Source organism: Gopherus evgoodei, chromosome 1 (genome assembly GCF_007399415.2).
Source record: "Gopherus evgoodei ecotype Sinaloan lineage chromosome 1, rGopEvg1_v1.p, whole genome shotgun sequence".
Lineage (NCBI taxonomy): Eukaryota > Metazoa > Chordata > Testudines > Testudinidae > Gopherus > Gopherus evgoodei.
In genome coordinates, this window is record NC_044322.1 from 255,945,285 (window position 1) to 255,960,082 (window position 14,798).

At 44.1% G+C, this 14,798-nt stretch overlaps 1 protein-coding gene across 5 annotated transcripts in view; it reads left to right on the forward strand.

The window, feature by feature from the left end:
- FGD4 (FYVE, RhoGEF and PH domain containing 4) overlaps positions 1–14,798 on the forward strand; it is a 214,274-nt gene that overhangs the window by 142,846 nt on the left and 56,630 nt on the right. The window contains exon 2 of one of the 5 annotated variants that reach the window (XM_030543613.1): positions 11,999–12,192. The exons of the other annotated variants lie outside the window; for them this stretch is intronic. Within the exon in view, the coding sequence (XP_030399473.1) occupies positions 12,042–12,192 (151 nt within the window). The 5' untranslated portion in view covers positions 11,999–12,041. The remainder of the gene's footprint in view (positions 1–11,998; positions 12,193–14,798) is intronic. 5 annotated transcript variants of the gene reach the window in all.

Consider the following 14,798-nt stretch of genomic DNA (forward strand, 5'->3'; position numbering starts at 1 on the left):
CAAGTATGGAGACTGAGCCTCTCTTCCTAAGATAATACACATCCAGGTTAGGCTGAGGCACATTCCTGGTGTGGTGGAAACTAGCATTGCTATTGCCTGTACTGTGGATAAATGGGGAGGTCACTCCCTAGTGGTGCCACTCCAGCACCTTTCATAAATATCAAATTCATCTCATATTTAAGGGAGGAAAAAATCAGTGGGTGTTGAGGGCAAGTTTTGGTTCAGGAAACATGAGCAAAACAAAGCTGTGCTTTTGGTACATAAAACCCCTCGTAAAAAGATTCTTGTTTATAGTGAAGGGTGTATATAAACATTGCTCAGCTTAATAGCCTTTCTGTATTGCCTTAATGTCCTGTTGTAACTGATTATTTGAAACCAAGCTAAAAAATGTTTTGGTTTTTTAAGTTATTTTCCCCAAAACCACAGAGAGTTAATGGATGAAGAGCAGTAGGAAATCCATAAAAATAGACTGATTTTTTTTTTTTAAACACCAATTTGTAGTAACTTATAGATTACAAGGCCAACTGTCTATTGGGTAACTGTGAACATGTATAATTCAGGTAGTTTTGCAGCTGATACTGCTCCCTCCTAGTCATGAGTCCAATGTGTTTATCTCAAAAGGACCTCCTCCAGACAGGGCCACTTCCAGCAATGCTGTTGCAAGATGAGAAGTACAGATTTGCAGCTAAAAAGCAATAATGCTATTGCAAATAGTTTTGGGCCTGGTATGTTCGGGTCCTTCTGTGCGTCTCCCTCTTTCTGCTCCTCTGAGTGCATTCAGGGTATCAAAATTATCTTAAAGCATTTTGTATTGGGCCTGCCTGTTCATAAAAAGCAAGCAGGCAGAAATGAGGGATGGAATGAGGTGTACCTGCGTGAACCAAAACAATCCCAGTGCCTTAAACTGTTTGGGTTGCTCCATTGAGACATTTCAGAGTAGGAGCCATGTTAGTCTGTATCCACAAAAAGAACATGCGTACTTGTGGCACCTTAGAGACTAACAAATTTATTTGAGCATAAGCTTTTGTGGGCTACAGCCCGCTTCATCGGATGCATGGAGTGGAAAATACAGTAGGTAGATATAGATATAGAGACACGCACACAAAAAAACATGAAACAATGGGTGTTACCATACATACTCTAACGAGTGATCAGTTAAGGTGAGTTATTACCAGCAGGAGAGAGAGAAACTTTTTGTAGTGGTAATGAAAATGGTCCATTTGCAGCAGTTGACAAGAAGGTGTGAGGAACAGTGGGGGGAGATAAACATGGGGAGACAGTTTTACTTTGTGTAATGACCCATTCACTCCCAGTCTTTATTTAAGCCTAATTTAATGGTGTCCATTTTGCAAATTTAATTCCAATTCAACAGTCTCTCATTAGAGTTTGTTTTTGTTGTAATAATGTGACTTTTAGGTCTGTAATGTAGTGACCAGGGAGATTGAAGTGTTCTCCAACTGTTTTTTTTATGTTATAATTCTTGACATCTGATTTGTGTCCATTAATTCTTTTAGGTAGAGACTGTCCGGTTTGGCCAATGTACATGGCAGAGGGACATTGCTGGCACATGATGGCATATATCACGTTGGTAGACGTGCAGGTGAATGAGCCTCTGATAGTGTGGTTGATGTGATTAGGTCCTATGATGGTGTCCCTGAATAGATATGTGGACAGAGTTGGCAATGGGCTTTGTTGCAAGGATAGGTTCCTAGGTTAGTGTTTTTGCTGTGTGGTCTGTGGTTGCTGGTGAGTATTTGCTTCAGGTTGAGGGGCTTTTCTGTAAGCAAGGACTGGCTAGTCTCCCGAGTTCTGTGCATGAGGGATCATCCTTCAGGATAGGTTGTAGATCCTTGATGATGCGCTGGAGAGGTTTTAATTGAGGGCTGAAGATGACGGCTAATGGCATTCTGTTTCTTTCTTTGTTGGGTCTGTCCTGTAGTAGGTGACTTCTGGGTACTCCTCTGACTCTGTCAATCTGTTTCCTTCACTTCCGCAGGTAGGTATTGTAGTTGTAAGAACGCTTGATAGAAATTTTGTAGGTGTTTGTGTCTGTCTGAGGGGTTGGAGCAAATGTGGTTGTATCTTAGAGCTTGGCTGTAGACAATGGATCATATGGTGTGGTCTGGATGAAAGCTGGAGGCATGTAGGTAAGTGTAGGTCAGTAGGTTTCCAGTCTAGGGTGGTGGTTGTGACCATCACTTATCAGCACTGTAGTGTCCAGGAAGTGGATCTCTTGTGTGGACTGGTCCAGGATGAGGTTGATGGTGGAGTGGAAATTATTGAAATCATGGTAAAAGCAGCAAAGAGTCCTGTGGCACCTTATAGACTAACAGACGTTTTGGAGCATGAGCTTTCATGGGTGAATACCCACTTCGTCAGATGCATGTAGTGGAAATTTCCAGGGGCAGGTGTATATATATGCAGGCAAGCTAGAGATAATGAGGTAGTCCAATCAGGGAAGATGAGGCCCTGTTCTAGCAGTTGAGGTGTGAAAACCAAGGGAGGAGAAACTGGTTCTGTAATTGGCAAGCCATTCACAGTCTTTGTTTAATCCTGAGCTGATGGTGTCAAATTTGCAGATGGACTGAAGCTCAGCAGTTTCTCTTTGAAGTCTGGTCCTGAAGTTTTTTTGCTGCAGGATGGCCACCTTAGGGTCTGCTATAGTGTGGCCAGGGAGGTTGAAGTGTTCTCCTACAGGTTCTTGTATATTGCCATTCCTAATATCTGATTTGTGTCCGTTTATCCTTTTCCGTAGCGACTGTCCAGTTTGGCCGATGTACATAGCAGAGGGGCATTGCTGGCATATGATGGCGTATATTACATTGGTGGACATGCAGGTGAATGAATCCGTGATGGTGTGGCTGATCTGGTTAGGTCCTGTGATGGTGTCGCTGGTGTAGATATGTGGGCAGAGTTGGCATCGAGGTTTGTTGCATGAATTGGTTCCTGAGCTAGAGTTACTATGGTGCGGTGTGCAGTTACTGGTGAGAATATGTTTCAGGTTGGCAGGTTGCCTGTGGGCGAGGACTGGCCTGCCACCCAAGGCCTGTGAAAATGTGGGATCATTGTCCAGGATGGGCTGTAGGTCCCTGATGATGCGCTGGAGGGGTTTTAGCTGAGGACTGTTTGTGATGGCCAGTGGAGTCCTGTTGGTTTCTTTCTTGGGTTTGTCTTGCAGGAGCAGGCTTCTGCGTACACGTCTGGCTCTGTTGATCTGTTTCCTTATTTCCTCATGCGGGTATTGTAGTTTTGAGAATGCTTGGTGGAGATTTTGTAGGTGTTGTGGCCCCATGAGGCAGGTAGGAGTTTAGACAGCTTACAGTCCTTTTTCCTTTGTAGAGAGGTGAAGTGAGTAATGTAGATCCCACTGAGGAATACACTAAGAAACTGCAACATCTACTCAGGACACTCCCTACACTAACACCGGAACAAATCAACATACTCTTAGAGCCCTGACCAGGGTTATTCTATCTACTACCCAAGATCCACAAACCCGGAAATCCTGGACGCCCCATCATCTCGGGCATTGGCACTCTCACTGAAGGACTGTCTGGATATGTGGACTCTCTACTCAGACCCTATGCCACCAGCACTCCCAGCTATCTCCGTGACACCACTGATTTCCTGAGGAAACTACAATGCATTGGTGACCTTCCAGAAAACACCATCCTGGCCACCATGGATGTAGAGGCTCTCTACACGAACATCCCACACACAGATGGAATACAAGCTGTCAGGAACAGTATCCCTGATAATGCTACAGCACAACTGGCTGCTGAGCTCTGTGCCTTTATCCTCACACACAACTATTTCAAATTTAAGGACAATATATATCTCCAGTTCAGTGGCACTGCTATGGGCACCTGCATGGCCCCACAATATGCCAATATTTTTATGGCCGACCTGGAACAACACTTCCTCAGCTCTCGTCTACTCACGCCCCTTCTCTACCTACGCTACATTGATGACATCTTCATCATCTGGACCCATGGGAAGGAGTCTCTGGAAAAATTCCACCACGATTTCAACAGCTTTCACCCCACCATCAACCGCCTGGACCAATCTACACGGGAGGTCCACTTCCTAGATACCACGGTGCAAATAAGTGATGGTCACATTACCACCACCCTATTCCAAAAACCTACCAACTGGTATGTCTACCTTCATGCCTCCAGCTTCCATCCCGGGCACATCACACGATCCATTGTCTTACAGCCAAGCACTGAGGTACAACCGCATCTGCTCTAACCCCTCAGACAGAGACCAACACCTACAAAATCTCCACCAAGCATTCTCAAAACTACAATACCCACATGAGGAAATAAGGAAACAGATCAACAGAGCCAGACGTGTACCCAGAAGCCTGCTCCTGCAAGACAAACCCAAGAAAGAAACCAACAGGACTCCACTGGCCATCATAAACAGTCCTCAGCTAAAACCCCTCCAGCGCATCATCAGGGACCTACAACCCATCCTGGACAATGATCCCACACTTTCACAGGCCTTGGGTGGCAGGCCAGTCCTCGCCCACAGGCAACCTGCCAACCTGAAACATATTCTCACCAGTAACTGCACACCGCACCATAGTAACTCTAGCTCAAGAACCAATCCATGCAACAAACCTCGATGCCAACTCTGCCCACATATCTACACCAGCGACACCATCACAGGACCTAACCAGATCAGCCACACCATCACGGATTCATTCACCTGCACGTCCACCAATGTAATATACGCCATCATATGCCAGCAATGCCCCTCTGCTATGTACATCGGCCAAACTGGACAGTCGCTACGGAAAAGGATAAACGGACACAAATCAGATATTAGGAATGGCAATATACAAGAACCTGTAGGAGAACACTTCAACCTCCCTGGCCACACTATAGCAGACCCTAAGGTGGCCATCCTGCAGCAAAAAAACTTCAGGACCAGACTTCAAAGAGAAACTGCTGAGCTTCAGTCCATCTGCAAATTTGACACCATCAGCTCAGGATTAAACAAAGACTGTGAATGGCTTGCCAATTACAGAACCAGTTTCTCCTCCCTTGGTTTTCACACCTCAACTGCTAGAACAGGGCCTCATCCTCCCTGATTGGACTACCTCATTATCTCTAGCTTGCCTGCATATATATACACCTGCCCCTGGAAATTTCCACTACATGCATCTGATGAAGTGGATATTCACCCACGAAAGCTCATGCTCCAAAACATCTGTTAGCCTATAAGGTGCCACAGGACTCTTTGCTGCTTTTACAGATCCAGACTAACACGTCTACTCCTCTGATACTTGAAATCATGGTGGAATTCCTCAAGGAATCCCATGGCCATCATGTGCCAGCAATGTCCCTCTGCCATGTACATTGTCCAAACTGGACAGTCTCTATGCAAAAGAATAAATGGACACAAATCAGACATCAAGAATTATAACATTCAAAAACCAGTTGGAGAACACTTCAATCTCCCTGGTCACTAGATTACAGACCTAAAAGTCGCAATATTACAACAAAAAAAACTTCAAAAACAAACTCCAATGAGAGACTGTTGAATTGGAATTAATTTGCAAAATGGACACCATCAAATTAGGCTTGAATAAAGACTGGGAGTGGATGGGTCATTACACAAAGTAAAACTATTTCCCGTGTTTATTTCCTCCCCCCTCCACACACACACACTGTTCCTCTCACCTTCTTGTCAACTGCTGGAAATAAACTATTTTCATTACCACTACAAAAAGTTTTTTTCTCTCTTGCTGGTAATAGCTCACCTTAACTGATCACTCTCGTTAGAGTGTGTAGGGTAACACCCATTGCTTCACGTTTCCTCTGTGTGTGTATATATACATCTTCATACTATATTTTCCACTGCATGCATCCGATGAAGTGGGCTGTTGCCTACGAAAGCTTATGCTCAAATAAATTTGTTAGTCTCTAAGTGCCACAAGTACTCCTGTTCTTTTTCTGTTGAGAAAGTGTATTTTTAACAGGATTGTAGCTTTAGTTTACAGGTACCGTACACGTTTTTTTTTTCCTTCAATACTTTTTGGGGGAGACTGCTTTAGTCTTGCCAATCTTAAATATCTCTCTGTGATGAAAGGAAATAAGATCTCAGACCTGAATTGCAATGCCAGTTTCTTTGCTGTTGATAGATTAATCACTAAGTAACATTCATCTAACCTGCCAAAGTTTAGGAGATAGAAATAACAAGAAGTAAAGATAAAGCCAAGTGTGTGTGTTTAATTCATCAGCGCTGTTTTGGAAATAAAGTGTAGAATGTTCACAGTCCTACATATTACCCAAGATTTGGATTTGAAACTAGCCTTGGACTTTGAACCTGTCTTTGTTCAGTGTAAGTACTTGGTGTCTGTCTGAAAAATAACTTAAATCTTTGGAAATAATCACTCGTTATATACCAGTCTTGGTGCAGCCAGAGCAAGTGACTAAATTGCTGAACAGAGTCCAATATAAAATTATTTCCCCTCAATTTTGGTTATATTATTTCCTGGCATTTTAAGCAGAATACAAGTTAGTTTGTCTAAGATATCAAAGGTAAAAGGATAGTTCTTGTTTCCTTAGGACTCCTTTCAGCAACAAATAAGCTCAGCAGTTTGTAGATCACAATTCAGTCTTTAATGTTGCTGGGTTTTGATTTATTAATTGTTTTGAAAAATTAGGAAAAAAGCCCTCAACGGGCTTCTGAAATTGACTGGAAGCCAGTGAAGGGACTTAAGCACGGTTCTGATGTGTTCACGGAAGCCTCCAGCATAAAGGAAGCAGGCAGGCACATTTTGTACCATCTGGAACCTGCACATTGTCTTCAAATTCAGCTTAAAATAGAGTGGATTACAGTAACCCTGCCTGGTGGTGACACATGCATGGATCACTGTGGTCCTCAAGGTCCACAAAGTTCTCTGACAATCCAGAGGTGAAACATGATGCTCCAGGTCACTGAGGCAGAGTGCTGTAGGTAGTTCGGAATTTGCTCCCACTACAGATATGTCTGAGCTCTAGCTTGGGCCCAGCTTCACCATAATCACACACAGTGTTACAAACAGGACCGATTGCCTGTCTGCCTGCCTGCAAGTGTTCCTCCAATTGCATGATGTGTATCACATAATTTCTTATTTCATACCTGATGAAATTTAAATCCTGTTATGTGGTGCAAAGAAAAGTGATTTACTGCATCTCTAGTACGGTGTCTTACAAAGACATGTCTGTACATCTGTAGCTCTGGAGGATGTTCTAACTACAGTTTTTAGTAGTGGTTTTGGATTCCTCGCTGACACTGAGCTCTCACATAGCAGCATCTGTGAGTAATGCTTTCTACCATCTGCAGATGGTGGGGAGACTCTGTCTGACCCTGGTGGCCAAAGTCGTGGTCTCAGTTATACATGCTCTCAGCTGGACTACAATACGGCAGCATGAAGACTTCAGTGCTTAGGAAACTCCAACTAGTGCCAAATGCTTCAGCACATTTCCTCAGCTATGCAGGTTACTCTGAGCTGTGTCAAACCTGTCCTCCATTCTACACACTGGTTTCCTATAGAACTTCAAATAAAGTTTCAGGTCTCTGTCCTTATCTTCAAGATGCTGAATGACTTGGACCCAGGGGATCTAAAAGGTCTCCTAAAGCTCCAGGGTGAATACCATGGCATCCTCTGGCAAAACAGAACGTTCCCCAGTAAAGCCAAAACTCATCTTTGCAGGAGGCAATGCTGTTGGCAGCCCATCCAAGACTGTGGAATGACTCAGTCACCAGTTCGTTCTATGTCTAGGGTATAGCTGGCCTTTCAGAACCCCAAGGGGCTTAATAGATGTTGCAGGGATTCTTAGGCACAGTGACCCTGCTGGCCACATATGGTGCACCACGAATCCTCGCCCATCCCAAGGCTTCTGGGAGATGGTTTCCCTCCCTGCTGGGTGTGGGTCTGCTCTTGGGTTTGATCCCCGTCTTATGCCATTTCATCCTTGTTAGTTTTCTCTCCAAATCAGGATGACTATCCATATCCTGACCTGCCAGTTTTCCAGCCATTGTAACATCTCTAGGATAACTGTCTGTTAACATGATTTCAGGTTGGCATGGCAGAGTTTATAGGCTCATTCTATACCCATTAATTTCTAGGCCTCACTGATTGTTTTAGCTCCCTGATCAGTTCCCCATTTCTTTACATAACTCCTCATTTGAATTAAAACCTCATCATAGATCATGGCCCGTTTTTCCTGAACTCCCAATACCTTTTCCTAAATGTTTCAATGTCAGTTTAAACTTTTGCAGCAAAGCTTGGTTACAATTATCATAATCTTTATAGGCTACCCATAAGGGTAAAAATGTCCAAGACCTTTGTCCAAAGCAATAGTGGACCCAGGTTCCTTATCATATCTTCTTTCCTTCATCTTGTTCAATTCATACCCCATTTCAAAAACGTCTGGGAACATATCTATGTCATCCCCCTTCCTAAAACCAGGAAGTAATTGAGAGTCTAGGCCTCCCATTGGGACAGGTACCTGGGGACTGGCTTTACCTGTGGACTATTCTTCTACTTGGCAGTCTCTGTACCTCAAACTGATGATGTCTTTCCTGGTGTCTCTGGCACAGTCTCTCCATCTTGAGCTGATAGTGCCCCTTCTTGTCCCTTTCCTTCTCATGCTGACTCTGGCTCTTCTTTCTCTTCTCTCTCCACTGATGCTGCTGCTCCCGCTCCCGATCTGCTCTCCTTTGTTCCTGATCTTCAAGCTGCTAAGTTTCCAGATGCACTTTGTCTCTCTCCAGCTGCAGCTTCTCCTGCTCTGGCTACTGGACTCTGCACAACTCCTGTTGCAGTGATGTACTGGTCTGGACCGAACACAGTTGCTGCATCTGTCCGTCTCTGCCCTGTTTCTTTCCAGGGAGTTGGCTCCAAGATTCTCCCATCTGCTTGATCCTTTGCCAGCAGACTGGAGGTTCTCTGCACACCTGGACTATTCTGCTGCTTTTCGTTAGAATAGAGCAAATGTACTAGCTGCGGTTTTGTCTGGTCCTCAGTTCTCAGCTGCCTTTCTCTGCATAGCTCAACCAGCCAGCTTTTCTTCAGCTGTTCAAAAATCCATTTTTCCCTGTCTCTTTCCTGAAAAGACTGATACTTTTTTTCTCTGTACTTTTCCCTTCTAGGTAACTTGCTTTCACACTGTTATGCGATTCCCAAGTTCCCTGCCTTCAGTGTTATTCCCAGCACAAGATAGGATGCCTAAGCAAGCTTCTTTTGCCTTCTGTTCAGAGACTAATAAGTGTGACTGCCCACAGTTGAGTTACCAGACAATTGTTCCTGTGCAAGCCTGTTTTATTCTTAAACTGAAGCACTACAGAGAACACATTAACAACAATAAAAGGACCTATACACGTGCTAATAAGCTTACTAGAGTTCACCCCAGCCCTTGCATGGGCTCTGGCTGGAGCAGTCCTTCAAAACCCCACACAAGGGGTTTCCTTATGATTTTAGGTTCATCACAGCTAAGGCTACGATTTTGTCACAGTTTTTTTAGTAAGTGATGAACAGGTCCCGGGCAATAACCGAAAAGTCGCGGCAAGTGACCTGTCCATGACTTTTACTAAAAAGTGGCAGCGATGCTCCCGTAGATGCTGCTGCTCCTGGGGTAGTGGCGGCCCAGGGCCCTACAGCCACTCCAGGCTGGGAGGCGACCTGTGGTGCCACTGCTGTGCCCAGGGCCAATTGCCTTGGACCAGTTGCTGGGGCCGCCAAAGCAACAGCTGACCCTGGGGTCAGCCACACCAGCCGCTGCAGATGCGGAAGTCATGGAGGTCCAGGGGAGAGTTTAAAAAGGATAGATTTAAGTGGATCATTTACATTCTCCTCATCCCCTCGCTATTTCCAGCAGGATCCACTTTACATGTTTTGTTCCAAAAATCCTTTGAAGTTCCTCTTATCTCCCAGAGAGCACATTAACCCCGTTTTCCTGCAAGTTCCGTGCAGTGTTCAATAGTACATAAACATTTACATTTTTAATACAATGGATCCCAGGGGTATTAAACTTAATTCAGTCAGGTTCCATTTAATCAGTAAGGCTTGTCTAGGATATTGTCAGTCTGTCACACTAAGAACCACCACAAACTTTGCTGCCTTCTGTTCCAAGCACAAGATGGATTTCTTTGACCTTGTTCTTTCTAACATAAACACGTAGCAACACATTTTTTTAATATATAGTAACAAAAAACAAAGCAAAGAAAACCCATAACAAAATAAAACATTTCACTGCACTCTTTTCTCCCCCTTGATAGCAGATGAGAGAAGTGAAACATGACAGATATCAGTCATGTTGCTTACTGCACTGCTGAAAGGTGCTCAGATACTAAGCTGATTAGCATGATATTAGAACCTATGTAGAATAGAATAGACTGCTGTAATTTTCCTCTCTGTGCTGGATCCAGACTATTATTCTGCATGGCTTTTTCCTGCAGAGATTCTGTGGCATCTGTCTGTCCAAATTCGTTTGACAATTTACTTGAAGGTGATGGAGCATGCTCCGTGATGATTACTGATGCAAGTCAGCTAGGGGAACTGTAGTGTAGATGACACTCCTGAGTGCTGGAACTTCTGTATTCTCACTGAATCAAGATGCCACAAATCTTCTGGCTAATATCAGTGAGCCAGGGAGAAATTTAAAGTTTTATTTATAAAAACCAAACCCACAAACTTCCTAGAGTAACAGCAAGGAGAAAAGGCCAGGCAAGTCAAGAGGCCTCCATTGAAAGGGAAAAATTCCTCTCATGCCTTGTGGAGATAATATTCTGTGTTCATTGCAGCTTTTGCACCTACTTTACCTATTCACTGTCTGTTCATACACAATTGATTGTACAGCCGTATACTACGTATTAAATCCTGATTACCTAGTTTTGATCAGTAGTGTATGGAAGTGACTACTTGGGCACTGTGATAGGTTTTCTTTGGGCTGGATACGCAGCCTGCATCCCCAGATGAGCTCATAGTTGCACAGCATAGAAGCTGGGAAATTTTTATTGTTGAAAAGAGCTTTAAATTATCCAGTGGTGTATTACCATCTTTGTCTCTTTATTCTTCAAGATCTCCTGTGTTCACACAGGAGAAATAATCTGTGATTAAACTAAATAGCTACAGAAGGTACATAGAATGAGGAATTAATAGGACTAATTTGTTTTCCACAATCCCTATTAAAAGGTTCACCTTATTGTAAGGTTTTTAAACAACCAGTTTTATTTCCTTGTTATCAGTGACTTTCAAACAGTGATCCTCATGTGGCCATGTCCCATTCTGATTCACCGACTTCCATGCAGTAATGACGTTGCTCAGTTACAGGAAAAATTCATAGGCAGTATTTATTAAGGAGACAAGATGAAAATAAACTCACTTTAATGGGACTAGTGTGGCTGTCTGGTTTCATTCCCCATGTGTTCTGCCACCTACCAATTTTAATATCTTCAGGTTGACCAGATGTTCTAACATATTGTGATTGTCACAGTTAAGATGGTCCCAGTGCTTGTCATTTCTAATGGAACCAGGATTTTGTCTTGATATTATTTCTACTACCTAGAAAGATGTCTGACCACCTCTGGCCATGGTCTGTTTAGGAAGGATTTAGAAACTGTTTTTGCCGCAAAATGGATGTAGGGTCCAGTGGTTGGGGGGAGGGGAGATTTCTGCTCCAAACATGCACCACTTGTATTTGTTCAACATAAACTCCATCAACACCAGCAATTTTTATGAATTCTCACTCCAGTATTAATTGCTTAACAAACTGATTTTCTGCAATTGTACAAAGCACATTACAATTACTTTGTGAAATGCATCACAGGAAATGTTGCTATACATCATTTTAATTCTGGTCTTAAATCCAACCAAATGCCTCTCGTCCTTCCATCTCTTCCCCCAGGGAAATTGGAATGCCGATACTCAGTTGTGTCCTGCTTCTTCCCAGACAGTCTGTCTGTCTGATTTTTTTAGCTGTCTCATTACTTTTTTTTTTTTTAGTTCAGCTAGCTACCTAGCTATTCAGCTCTCTGACAATTATCTGATGCTCACTGGCCTAGATCTGCCAGTCCTTCTGAGAACTTCTGAGAGAAGGGAGAACAGTAAAGCGGAAACAGTGCTTCACAGCAGCAAGCAGGCAGATGGAAGAAACATTTTTAATTTCTCTGGAAAGCATCTCATTGTACAAAATGCTGGTGAGAAAATTGTTTCGCTTGTTCAATGTTTATAAAGCAATCATTTTAAAATATGGCATGTTGAGTTACCCTTCCAGTGCTGATCTCCACTCCACCATTCTTAGACTAGACTATGTCCTGCACCATAGACATATATTAATACATATAAATGTTAAGAGCCAAGAATAGTTACACATCTAAGAAAAGTCTCATTTCTTACTGTGACCCTCATCCTTCTCCATTGTTCTTTCATACTATTGTTGTTTCATTTATCATCCTTTGATGTTCATATGATTGAAGTTATAAACTCTTTGGGAAAGGGTTTTGGCTATTTAATCTATTCAAAGTAATATGTACACTCTTATTTGTACTGAAGCTGTCACTAAAGCTACTCCTTGGTAGTGAAGTTCTCTGTTGGTAGCAGAATTCACTATTTCCTCTCATGCACTAATGCAAGGTAGAGATGGAAAAGCTCTGCTGGATCAAGTCCATCTTTCTGCAAGGGCGTGGTTGTTCCTGACAGTATGGTATATATGCAACTATTACTCCTGTGAGGATATAAATTCTGCGCATGCGCAGTAGCGCAGATTTCCCCCAGATGTCTTTTGGTTCTGCCTCAGAAACTCATTTTTCTGCCGGGAAGCAAAGAGAAGCCATAAGATCAGTCATGCAACCCTCCTAAGCAGTGTGTTTCATATGCCCAGGACAGCTGGCAGAGAGGGAAATCACTGGGGGGCAGAGGTTAGGACTGGGGAAGACCTGGCTGGTGGCTCCTACTCTGTGCTAGGCTCAGCTGCTAGTCCTGGCTGGGCTGGGGAGGACGGGACTTCCTCTTCCTCTGCATGGCATCCAGGGCTGTGTCAGACCCACCCCCAGATTTCTCCCCCTGGCTATAGGAAGCTCTGCAAACTCCCCCCCACCTCCCCAGCTTCCTGCACCCATCACTCTTCAGCTGCAGGGGAGATCACTGTATAGGGAGCTGCTCCTTCATCTGGCCAACTCCCATGCATCCAGACCACCTCATATCCAGACCCTCCCATCGAGCCTCACCCTCCCCCCCCCAAACCCCTGCACTGAGCCCCACTTCCCCTGCACTGGTACCACCCAACAAGCCACCGACACCCAGATCCCCACCCTACTGACCTCGAACCAGCTGCACATGGATCCCCACCCCACCGAGCCCCACTACTCCAGCATCTGGACCCCCACATACCCAGACCTCCCTCGCTGAGTTCCATTACCATTGCACCCAAACCCTGCAACAAGCCGCTGTGCATCCAGATCCTCCACTGACCTGCCCACACTCAGATTGTCCCACATAGAACCCTCTCAGCCGTACCTGGATCCCCTACACTAGGTCTCTTCACACTTGGATCATGCCTTGCTGAGCCTGCCTGCCCACAAGTGGTGCAGCTGTCATAGAAGGGCAGGGCCCTGAGGTGTTTCTAGGGCAGGTCCAGTCCTTGGATTGTGTCAGGGTTGGGGACAGCCTCACCTTTGAGTCCGTGTCCCGGGGGAAGCTGCACAGTTACCTCCCACCTCTGTACAGCCAGTGGCCTGTGCTCCCCAATGCCATGCTGGAGCCTCCATGTTTATTTGGCAAATAAATTTTGCAGAATTTTAAAATATTGGGTGCAGAATGTTTAATTTTTTGGTGCAGAATGCCCTCAGGAATATAACTATTTTCTTCAACACGGTCTTGAAATCTTGGATGATAGGGCTTAAACTGCTTTCCATGAGGAACTGTTTCAGGATCTAGAAGTAGGCTTTTTTGATAAGGGCGGGGGAGGAAGGGACACCTAATCTTCTCTCTTGATTGTGCACCTATGTCTCGTAAACTGCCTTAAATGATTGCCCTCTCCTTGATGTCTCCATCATTTAACTAGCATGCATGCTGTTTTTCTTTCAGTCAAACTATAGTTATTTATGGCCTAACTCTTCAATCTTTCCTAAGAATGGAGTCCCTCTCTCTGTTTAATAACTCTGTGAATAATTACAATGTGAAGGTCTGATATTTAAGTAAAATATATGCAAAATCAGTAGAATCACAAAGAAAGAAGTGTCAGTGCTGCTAGGGAATTGTGTGGCTTTTAACCATGTACAGTACCGTATATCAGTAGCTTCTAGGATGTTTACTCTTCTTAGTCATGGGTGACACATACCCTGTACTAGTGCCATCTGCTATTCCCTCTTGGTGGGAATCTTGGTTTATTGGCTGGATGCTTTCACGAGCTGATGGTCTTTAGTGGAAGTGTGATTCAGGAAGTAACAAAGTGGCCGCTCTTTTGACTTCGAATCAGTAACTTATTTGTTAAAGAAAGTGAAAAAGTGTGTGTGTGTGTGTGTGTGTGTGTGTGCGTAACTTTTTCCTTTTCCACTTCTCATGTTGTTCTTTCTACCCACAATTCATTTTTGGGGGGCTGTTACATGTGATTTCCCCTCCCCCGCCCCTGTCTTTGCCATGCAGAAGCTGGTTTGCTGCTCTGAAATGATCGCAGGAAGCAGTATCAGGCCACAGTGGAAGCTGTGCCACTCAGATGTGGTGGGTGGTGGTTTCTGATAGGGATAAGATTAGTTTGAAAGCAGCCAGTAGCTGTGACTCTGAAGGGCAGTGCTTCTCATGCAGC